The sequence below is a fragment of the Trichoplusia ni genome, chromosome 10 (assembly GCF_003590095.1).
Source record: "Trichoplusia ni isolate ovarian cell line Hi5 chromosome 10, tn1, whole genome shotgun sequence".
In the NCBI taxonomy this organism is placed as follows: Eukaryota; Metazoa; Arthropoda; class Insecta; order Lepidoptera; family Noctuidae; genus Trichoplusia; species Trichoplusia ni.
This window is the reverse complement of record NC_039487.1, coordinates 9,220,727-9,232,216: the sequence shown is the minus strand read 5'-3', so window position 1 is coordinate 9,232,216 and position 11,490 is coordinate 9,220,727. Positions and strand designations below refer to the sequence as shown.

General features: G+C 34.9%; 1 protein-coding gene across 1 annotated transcript; it reads left to right on the top strand.

Annotated features, from left to right (window-relative positions):
• Positions 1 to 297: 297 nt before the first annotated feature.
• On the top strand, positions 298 to 11,190 carry LOC113498086 (prominin-1-A-like). Its single transcript, XM_026878001.1, has 15 exons — positions 298 to 671; positions 2,028 to 2,123; positions 3,218 to 3,420; positions 3,849 to 3,984; positions 4,645 to 4,815; positions 5,342 to 5,441; positions 5,622 to 5,703; positions 6,427 to 6,590; positions 6,979 to 7,200; positions 7,270 to 7,385; positions 8,033 to 8,223; positions 9,016 to 9,174; positions 9,566 to 9,705; positions 9,928 to 9,984; positions 10,994 to 11,190. Exons 1-15 carry the CDS (start codon positions 461 to 463, stop codon positions 11,028 to 11,030), a joined length of 2,085 nt encoding a protein of 694 aa, XP_026733802.1. The 5' UTR covers positions 298 to 460; the 3' UTR covers positions 11,031 to 11,190.
• The last annotated feature ends 300 nt before the right edge of the window (positions 11,191 to 11,490 follow it).

Genomic DNA, 11,490 nt, shown 5'->3' with positions numbered 1-11,490 from the left:
TGGCTTAAATGTAATATGATTTACCTGAATAATACCTGAATAAATGCGGACAACATCACATACATTGTTCTAAACCCAAAGTAAGTTGCTAAAGCACTTGTGTTATGGAATTCAGATACAACGAAGGTACCACAAACACCCAGACCCGAGACAATATAGAAATGTGAATTTTTACATTGACTCAACCGGGGATCGAACCCGGGACCTCAGAGCTAGCGACACCTTGAAACCGGTGCGTACGCCACTCGACCACGGAGGTCGTCAAAACGACTTATCTTAAAATATAGAATAAAAAAGTGGAATATAACTCAGCAGTTTTAGAAACCGTTTTCTAGATAATCGAAAACGGAATGTATGGAGGTCCAATAATGATGGTAAATTTTCCTGTAAATGGATCCTAACAACTCACTCTTTCAAGAATTTCATGTAGACCCTAACCTTATATTCCAAACCTATCTAAATGAAATCGTTTCACATTTTCAGTGTCCTTATATCTGGCATGGCTGTGAGCAACGAACAGGCTCGTGAAGCTGCCTCTGATGGTAGGAACGTGATCAGCTGCGCATGCGCCGACCTCGCCTCCTGGCTGTCAGCAGCAGCGCGTGAGCTACACCACAGTCTTGTACCGCCTGTGGATCTAGTGCTGCATGCTTATAAACAGGATTTGAAAAGTAAGAAAAAAAAAGACAAGAAAAAAGGTTATTTATCCTGGAAAACTGTCATGGATTTCCAATGGTGGCAAAGAGAAATATTTTTAGGTCTATTGCCAGTTAAAATCACTGCAGTGTTTCATTCTTCAGCCTTCCCATATATTAGGGAACATAAGCACCCGGTGAAAGCTACCGCTACCCTAAGCTAATCTTTCTTTCAGAGTACCAAGCCTTTCAGAAATAACCCACCAAAGAAAGACATTTTCCATTTTATTCATCACTACGCTCGTTAACAGGGTATTTATATCATAGTATGATGACTTTTAAAAACATATTCAAATTTATTCATATTTTCCTAACCAATGGTAACCAAATATATTGTTATTTGTTATACATTCCTAGCTAGATATACAAACCCCGATTGCATCATTTGGTAAGTAGGAAACCTCAAAGTTCTACTACCAAAATCTAATCCGGTATTGTGGATAGGACCAGCTGGATTTCTAGGAACAGCGAATATAATTGATTTATATTGCGCTCACCGCAAACGTTCAGTTGGATTCGAAACTTTGGAAATAATCCTACAAGCTAGGAAGTCTATTCCAGAGGTTCATAAATTACAAAACAGTTTTAAGGTTTCCGAATGGCAAAATGTTTCGACTGTTTTATTTCGCACCCTATCAACCGGACAATTTAATCGGACAACCGAAAAAATTATACATGAAAATATTAAAGTATTTTTCCACAATAATATTGGGGCTAGTACTTAAAATATAATTTTCTGCAAATACTGACATGTTTTTTTTCAGTAGCAATGGCAATTAATAAGTAGTGATTTTAACTTTAATTTTTAATGATAATTAAAATATATCTTGCTCATTTCTTAGTACCATCCTAAGGTTTGTTCAAAGATTCTGCCTTATCGTTAGCATCATAATTCTGAGCAACGTATAATTAAAAATAAGGCACATACGAAGCTCAGGCGTTAAAGTAGGACCTTATTCAAACATTTTTATCCGACTTAATTAAGTTTTCAGAAAATCCAGAGCACGTATTACGAGAGAAACCTTATTTTTATTTTACTGATAGGACCTCATGTAGAGGAAGAGTAGCTTGGAAGTTATCAATTATGAAGTCAGTTTTTGTCCGAGATTCTGTTGAACTATGTTTAAAAATTCTGAGTAATCTGTACACTGGTTAAAAAGTTTTTGTGAACACGATTTTCTAATTACACTTAAAAGAAAAAACATTTTGCATTTGAAAATCTAATTCTGGAAAAGAGTGTTTTAAATAGGAAGTCCCCATTATTTTCCTGTAGAGAGCATTAAGATATTACTTTGTTTTTATTATTTCTAACTTGTTAATGTTTATTTTCAGATGTAATACCATTATTAGGCGAGCCTATTCAACAAGCAATATCAGCAGAGAGTGGCATCGATCTGGTGTTCGATTCTCTAGTTGACATAATCTCAGGTACTACCTATTTAATTTTAAATAGATTAAAATTATAAGGCCTCATAAGCAAAGCCACCATCAACGGTCACATCTATATGGAAAGAGTCCTGTGGTCAGCACTGGGACGTTTATAGGCGGGTTTTATAAGAAATTGTTTATTTACGTTGTATGACTTTAAAGGCCCTTGAAATCCTTTCAAGTGGGGTTTAAAGAGAGAAAAGAGGATATTTTTTACGTCAAAAAAAAACCCTGTTGGCCACCATCATAAGGTTATAAGTTGCCAATTTTCTGACACGTTCACGATTATTTTTCTATCTTCATGAAACTTATGTCGATATGCCATGCATAAGCGGTAATACATATAAGACACGGCTTAATCTAAATGTAACAGCTAAGTTCAAACTGAAAACTAAATCTAACTTGATCTCCATGACAACATACAGTTCGATACCTACTACAATAGTTTCCGTTTTCTTCAAAAAATGTTCAGAGGTACGAATAATTGTATCACGTAAACAAAATCATTAGACGGTTATTTATCGGTTGACGTCAATAATAAAAACAGGTACTATTATTGAAGTAAGTATAAAAAAATGTATCAAAAACAGTTATATCAACAAATATTGACGACATTGTTTAAACAAACAAGTTTGCGGAACATTTATTAATAACTATTCTGAATAAATTATATCCATTTACGTATACCTACGTGTTTGTACTTAACTTTATTCCAACTCGTTTTGATTTAATACTACCTTATTGCTATTTTAATTATTCCAATGTAACTTTACTTACTGTTACAATTCCCTTCATCAGGAACTAGGAATTATTTTTCGCTGAGTGTTTTACATTATTAAATACTAGTTGTTGCCCACGACTGCGTCTGCGTGGACTTCAGTTTACAGCGTCCTTTCCTTAGTGATCTTATATCTTTTACACACCTTTTCAATTTTCCCTCGGGAACTATTTTAAAATCGGGATGAAAGGTAGCCTATGTTCTTTTCCATGTCTGGCCTGCCTGTCATATTTTATAATATTAGTAAGGAAGTAAGGATAGTATATCGCATCATGTCACAGCACTACTATCAACATTTTTGCATTTTACATTACAGAAAGCCTCGATCTTTCGTCCAAAATATCTACATTAAGAGACGTTAGCGTCAGAGCAGGATCATTGGCGTCAGCTGCGTCAGATAGAGTTAGGGACTTGGCTCGCCAAATTGAAAACCTAAAGAAACATTGCACTTTAAAAGACTTGCCGCTTTGTGATACTATTAATACAAACTCGTTGGAATTGAAAATGAAGTTTGATTTGGTAAGTTTATCGTTTGTATTATTAAATATCGTTAAAGAAAATATTTTGTTGATTTGAATTTTTACTTTCTCCTCCTTATTGGTTTAGGCAAAATAGCTCCTTAGTCTTATTTACTTTAGTCTTACTTCTTTAAGTAAAATTTTTGGGTTTATATAACCCAAAATGATAGCTTATACAGTGAGGGGCTGATTCGTAGTAAAGACTTCAACTATCTTACCATTCAAATTGCATCTTGTTCTTGATCGAAATAAGAAGCTTCAATCAGAGAAGCTCATTTGCTGTTCTAAAGTAGAATTTACAAAGACTTCAAAAAATTCGTTTAAAGCTACTTCCAAAATGGACAATCAAACATCACATCACAATCAAATCCATCCTAAAATATGTTTACTTAAAGAACAAACATAATATCAAAATACTTATCATTTCAGATCCTACACGAGCAACAGTTATTGGAACTGCGCACTTTAGGCGTTGAGAATTTGACTCGAGCTATACGCGTAGCCCGGGAGGAGTTCAAAACTTTGCCGTCAGCTATATTAGCGCAGACAACACAAGTTAGAGAGGGTACTTCATTTGTTTTACTTATTTTGTGCTCAAAGCTGATACTAAACGTGGTAGTACTTTATGCGAGATTATGCTTAATAGTAATGAATCTGATAAAATTTGCGAAAATCTGCGAGGGACTTAAAACTTTTGACGGGCCTGTTGGTCTAGTGATTAGTGACCCTGACTGTTATACCGGAGGTCGTGGGTTTGATTCCCGCCCAGGACAAATGTTGTGTGATGAGCATGATCATTTGTTCTGGTGTCTGGGTGTAATTTATCTATAATATGCATGTATTTGGAAATATATAAGTAAGTTTATCAGTTGTCTGGTAACCATAACACAAGCTCTGCTTAGCTTGGGATCAGATAACCGTGTGTGAGCTGTCCCAGGATATATTATATATTATATTATATTTTATAAAATAAATTGAGAAAAAAATGAGAGCAGCTAAATAAGTAGTTGTTAATGATATACGGGTTTTAAATCATACATACAGAAATTATTAGTATACATCTTAGGCTAAAATATAATTTGATATGCCAAATCAAAGTACATTTAAATAAACAACGATATTAAGATACGGAAGAAGCAAATCACTACAGTTATGCCTCTACATTTATTTTCCCAAAGCGCTCAGCTTCTGAAAGAAAACAAAAATTCATTTTCATTTTCCTCAGATATCCTTAGAGACGTGGAAACACGGAGACAAGCTGTTCACAGTTCTGCTAAAATCCTTAGTGACATTGTGCGCCATCTAACGTCCGGGCTACACACTATAGCCAGTCAATTGGAATCGAGTCTCGAGAGAGTCCAGAGATATGAGTTCGCGCGGTGGACACTTATGTTAGGTAAAGTTTGTCTTGCATTGCCGCTTACTTGCTATTTGCTCTATGGAATGGTTAGGGTAACTTATTATGCAAGTTTTCGCATGTGTAGCGGTTTTGAGCTGGTGGTATGTTTTGGCTTTTGCCGTTTGCTGTAATTATTATTGTTTCAAATGCTTGAGAAATTCGAAATTAAGCAAATGATGTAGTAGTGCTATTTTTTTTTTTAAAATAACTATCGTGAGACTGATTCATAATTAAATGATGTAACAGTTTACTCATGCGTTTTTATCGGGGGTGCCCGACTAGTTTCGGACCCAACCGGAGTCCTTAATCATGAGCTGACGCGGCGGAATCGCGAGTGAAACTAAACCGTTACATCATTTAATAAAGTAGTAGTACTAAGTTCTTAGAAAATACCAATTACTTGTAAAGTTAAGGAATATTTAGTTAAAAGCCATTTTCGGAAAACATGAATTCCAAAAGATTTATAATTCTTTAATGTATTTTTACTTACTTTATTTAAATTCTTTTACTAACATGATTTCAGCATGCATTGTAACGTTTGGCTTTGTTATGGTGCTTATACTGATGGCTTTGCTTTGTGGTTGCGGTCATGCGAAAAACCATGCGAAAAGAACGCTTAAGGTGTAAGTATAAACTATAATATGTCACAATGAAAACTGAACCTTAGATTTTGATGATAAGGTATGTTTTTGTATTACTCTTGAAATAAGGTAGGTATATTGATTCCATTGATTTTTTTTTTGTCTACGAACTTGTAATAGTTTTGGTCTGTCAGTATTATTTTAGAACTAATTCAATTTCAGATCGGCCGTCTGGTTATGTCTAGCGTCCCTTATACTCTGGGGAGTAGTATCCTCAGTATTCCTCATAGCTGGTCACGCGGAGGTAGGTATACCAAAAGCATACTTACTTCCAAAGAAAATTACACGCACATTAATCACAGAAAAGTCAGAAGCGCCTTTGTTCCGCGAGTTAGAAAATCGCTGTCGTGTGCATTGCTAAGAATTTCTTTGAAGGCGCATTGAAAAAGCTGTGAGCAAGTTGTGTTCAGCAATATGTTCTGCGGTACAGATTATGCGTTCACTGATACAAACTTCGAGCGCTAAGTTTATTATTTGTAGCGTATACGGTTACAGGATAAGTTTCATAATATGTAAGTTGTTGGAGCGAGTTGACTTTACGTAGTGATTATGAGACGGTAAACTTTAAGTGGCTGTTGTGTTGATCGTTTTACCTGTGTTAAATAAAGACAATGAATGTTTTGATTGATACTTAAACATCTCGAAAAAGCAAGATGGGTTGTTAATAAAAAATCGGCTATGTGTGAGTCTTGGACATTGAGGGTTCCGTGCAAATGGTCAAAAATGGTAACCCTTCATGTTTATGGCCGTATCATATACAAAAATATCATTATCTTTGTAATTTTCAATTGTAACCTGATAAAAGACGGGCGGGCAAACAGCGGAGCCTTAGTAATAGTTCAATTTTTACCTTTCGGGAACGGAGCTATAAAAATCATTTTTGTATCTTATCCTAAAACACGCAATTCCTACAAAATAGTTTGTATTTAACCAAAACTTCTCAAACAGCTTAATAATGCATTTTCAGGTATACGTCTGCCATGCGTTATGGGATGCGCCGCAATATGAAACGCTAACGGCTCTATTAGACAGACCGTCGCCGCTCCTGCCAAAAAACGAAGGTATCTTCGACGCCATGTTCCGAGAACTTGAGAACATAACTATCGATGTATCGGTGAAAGATGTGCTCAGGTATTTTATATTCTACGATATGTGTCTCCTTTCTCTTTTAGTTTTTGTAGAGTTATTTTACAAAACACGGGTCAAGCAAAGGGTCCGCAAACAAGTTGGAATGGAAATTTCATACAGGTGTGGATTAAAATAACAACGCTAAATCTTAGGTTGCTTTTGGTTTTTTGGACATTCTGTAAATAGCAAAAACCATTGAAATTACTACCTAAAACAAAATTGATTATAATTGTTTTGACTGAGAATCGTCATCCTACAATACTTGGGTTTTTATTTTATGCTCATTTTTCTAAAGGTTGGTTTAGTCTTTGAAGCCCACGCTCCACAAGGATTAAATCTCTTACAGTGGGAGTAGATATTATTATAAAAAAGCGTGGTCATTATATTTCAGAGATTGCGAGAGAGACCGGCCGGCCTACATAGTGTTTCAACTGGACAAAATATTGGATGTTAATAAGGAGACCTCATATTTTGAATGGGAAGAATTACAATCTGACTTCAGGAAACTATCGTCATCAATTGACGTTGGACTGCTGAAAACAATATCAGTTAATTTCAGTAAATTGTTAAACGAAATGCTCTATGTTTCAGACGTCAATATAGCTAAATATAGGTAAAATCATTTTAAATACCCTTAACTCTTAAATAAATGTGAATAACTGAATTCCACTATGTGTTTTAGAATGGATTACAATGTGCCCGTAGTAAGCAAAGATCTACCTTCTTTGGTCGATCAACTGGAAAATATAGCTGCTCAAGTTACAGATTTAACTACGGCAGGAAGATTGGAGACTATAGGTAACGACAAAATATTGAATAGACTAAAATATTACCACGAAAGAGACAACTCAGTCACTATAGCTACAAAACATAAAATGCACCCTATAAACTCAGATGTAGTTAGTACTTGTTAGGAGCAACCGTGCCACGGACAGAAATTTATAACATACTTTTTTGTCCGTGAGTTTAAAGCTGAAATATAAAACTTACTCATATCCGTAATGGATCTATGTAATTTGCTGTTCGCTTAAACCATTTTGTCATTTACAATCCAATTCGTGCATCTTTTTATCTAAAGTTATTAAGGATCGTATTGACTTCAAGTATATTTCTTTACATATATTTAGTAACGGAAACAAATGTGTTCATTATAAATTTAAATGTTTCTAGCTTAAAATTATTGTTTCATAAACACCCGCTGATTAAAAACAGTTTTAACTGCAAACAAAGACCACAATAATAGAACCTTAACTGTAATGCCCAAAAAACAAAATCCAATCTGGCAATTATTATTTCGAGGGCCCGAAACATTTTAGAAGAGTTGTGTGGACCTCGCTCTACGAATGCAACAGTTACTTAAAAAGTAACGCAATCGTAGGCTCCAGGTGACTTAAAAAGCTTTATAACATTTTCTGCAACATATTTCTTTAATTTAACATTTCCAGCTTCAAGAGCTCAAAGGCTGTACTTGACAAACATAAAACCACTTGAACAGTTGCGGGCTGACGTGGTGTTCAAGTTGACGGAGTTGGAGCTACAGTTGTCGCCTTTTAGAAGAAAACTCAACATTTCTTTAAGTCACATACATACAGCGCAGTTTTATATCGACAACCAAGGGGATGTTATTGCTCAGAAGGTATAATACGATATTTCACACCATCAACTACTTAATATTACTCTGTTTGGTTGGTGGGCTTTTATTTCTATCACAAAATAGATTATGGTATCTCAAATTACCCCAAAACAAGAAATATGTTAAAAAAAGATTTTGATTATGATCAAATTAATCTTTAAAAAATGATCAAGATATCTTATTAACAAGGTATAAGAATAATAAATCTATGAGGAAAGCAAAAAAATTCAAGGCACCTCATACTAAACTTTTCTGAATCCTACGTTAAATACCTTAATTAATTGATTTTCGCTCGAAGGAACTCCTCTGAGTACCAATTTTCCAAGAACTAATTAGCCAGTGTAATGCCTATACTTTATATAAGGTTCCCTATATCCTTAAGGTTCCCTATACTTCAGCGAATATGTTTTTGAATACATTAAGACTCCAAGTACAAAAACTTTCTTTAAAAACATTGGAGAGAATTTGTATTTTTTGGGCAGAATGCATCTCCAATATTACTTATCTTCAAGTGGAAATATTTCTAACTGTTGACTACTACTACCCTACTGGCCGGTTGGTCTAGTAGTTAGTAGCCCTGACTGATATACCGGAGGTTGTGGGTTCAATTTCCACCCAGGACAAATGTTTGTGTGATGATCACGATAATTTGTTCTGTGTCTCCGTGTAATTTATATGTAATATGTCTGTATTTAGAAATATATAAGTATGTTTATCAGTGGTCTCGTGCTCACAATACAAGCTTGATTATTATTTCATCCCACATACTTTCGTCTATCTAATGTTTTGTTCTAGAAAGTATCAATGTACATCTCGCGGTTGGTCTCCCACGCCGCTGGTTGGAGAACTCACGTGCTTATATCAACTGGGAAGCATGCTGCTAGATGTCGTCCTCTGTATGCTGTGTATTCTGCCGCCAGGTCTTTGCTATGTTCCAAATATGTTTCTTCTTTGGTAAGATTCTTTCCAACTTTACATTTATCCATATTGGTATTCCATATAATTCCGAAAAGAACAGTAACACTTTGTCTGGTGTTGTCAACAAAGGGATTTTTTTTTTGACCTGACTTGAGAACCTCTGACTGAAAAGTGAATCGTAAATTCAATACAAGAGTCTTTGAACAGAACCTCAAGATACGAAACCTTATTTCTAGCTTTATATCTTTTCTAGAACGGTATACTTAATGCATGGCAAACTGAGATATTATGTCAGCAAAGAGAATACGTGTCACTTTTCCTTTGTTACTAGCAAATCAAATAAATAGAGTTAAATATATATGAATAATGTTACTTGGCTAAGGGTTGTTCTTGCCTTTAGTTAGACATTTCTTTTTATTATTTTCAGCATGGCTGGTGGGTATGTGGATTTTTCCTTGGCGTTTCATGGTGCGCGGCACTTGCTCCTATTTGTGTGAAACTTTGGCGCGCATACGGCAGGAGAATTAGGGCACATGAAGCTATGACGCTTGCTAACTTGGGCTCGGGGTTAGTACAAGTTTTGCTTAGAACTGTTCCATTTAAATGTTACGTAACGAGTCTGCTTCTGTGACGGTTTGTAGGTCAATAGAAATTGTCTCAATCTCGGTCTATTAAGTGCACAAACATATTTATATTCGCCTGACCTTTGTCTTTTCGATTAAAATAAATTATTTATTAATATGCTACTTTATAGAACAACAGTAAATTATTTTTATATCCTTCTCTCAGGCAACAAGAGACTCCAACAACAGCATTATGTGATGACAGCACTTGGAACACACCCGGGTACGTTAACAAAGTTAATCGATAGAATGTACCTATTGGTAAATAAATTGAGTAGGTACGAGTACTCATACCTGCATGACTACCTGAACGGGCTTAGAGAATCATAGCAGTATTTGCAGTTCTAGTTCCACAACTTTAAAGAATGAATTACAGGCTCGAATAGCCAAATGGGGTAAGTCACCACACTGTGTAGCATGTCGCATGTTATGTCCCCGTGTAAAACCACAAATTGTGAGATCAGAATTCTTGTTTTGAATCTGGATGCCTTGCACATGTGACTTGAATGTTGGTAAGAGACTAAAAAAGTAAGTCATTCAGTAATTTTCAATGACTGGATTTACAAGAGCAAAGTACAGAAGTACATCCCTATTCCTTACATAAAATACAATGAAGTCACTTACCTACAAACATATCTTTCATCTTGTATGACCACATCGACATTTACGAGAAAAATCTGTCGCCTTTCTTTGATAGATGTGTTTGTATAACATCTAGTGAATGTCTTGTGAAATTTGAGCACCTCAAGACCTTTTACTTATGGTCATGGTACTAAACAAATTTAACATAAACCTTTAAATATCTTGGAATAGTCTGTCTGCCGTGAATTGTTAATAAATAAACTGAGGTTATGGAGGGATCTGTACCATAGAAATCTAAATAACATGTTATTTAGATTTCTATGGATCTGTACAAATAGTCTAAAAAGAAAACATTTTTTGTGTGACCATTAAGCAACAAACATCCATCGTCGGTCAAAATTTTAAACGACTAGCTGTCACAGTTTGTGAGATAGAGCCTAGTCTTGTTGTAATAGTGTTCCATTTTTACCCTTACCCGTTTTGCCCTAAACACTGGGTAGTCATGTTTAGGGCAAAACGGGTAATTTATTAACACAATAATAAGCTATTTAGAAAACGGCACTATGTATGGATAGAAGCAGTAATATTTAACCAGGGACTACCTTCTTGACTTTGAAACATTATAAAGTACATATTTTTGTATTTCACAGAGCACCTGCTCCGCCACCAAGGAACGACAGCTGGTGAAGCGTGATCTGCAAAACCGATGAAGAGCTTTAACAGCACAAAATATGGAATAAGATGTCATCCATATTGACTACAGCATTCTGGAGTTAATTTTCTTTGAAGTTATTATTAACAACAAAATATCTCGTTTCGACTTATAAATAGTTTCGTAGAGAGGAGATTTATAAAAAGAGTTTTTTTTTAACATAAAATTGTTATTTAAAGTAGGTTTAGTTGGTAATTCACTTTGTGTTTTAGTTATACGGTCTAAGTAATTATAAAATGAGAAAGAAAACTTCATTTTGTTTTATTGATTTGGGAGGATACATTCGTAGAAGAAAAAAAACAATATTTCCTGACCCAATCCTCCTCGTCTCCGATAAATTTAAGATATTCTTCAAGCAATCATTGATTGAAAATTTTATTTCGTATGTTCAATGTATTTTTTTTGCCACGTTTCTATACACTCAATTTTATTTGT

What these genes read in the sequence shown, in the direction of transcription:
- LOC113498086 (XM_026878001.1), top strand. Translation starts at nt 461, where the DNA reads ATGAAATCGTTTCACATTTTCAGTGTCCTTATATCTGGCATGGCTGTG. An exon ending in GCGGTGGACACTTATGTTAG is followed by an intron (nt 4,816 to 5,341) that starts GTAAAGTTTGTC and finishes ACATGATTTCAG; the next exon opens with CATGCATTGTAACGTTTGGC. An exon ending in TCGGTGAAAGATGTGCTCAG is followed by an intron (nt 6,591 to 6,978) that starts GTATTTTATATT and finishes ATTATATTTCAG; the next exon opens with AGATTGCGAGAGAGACCGGC.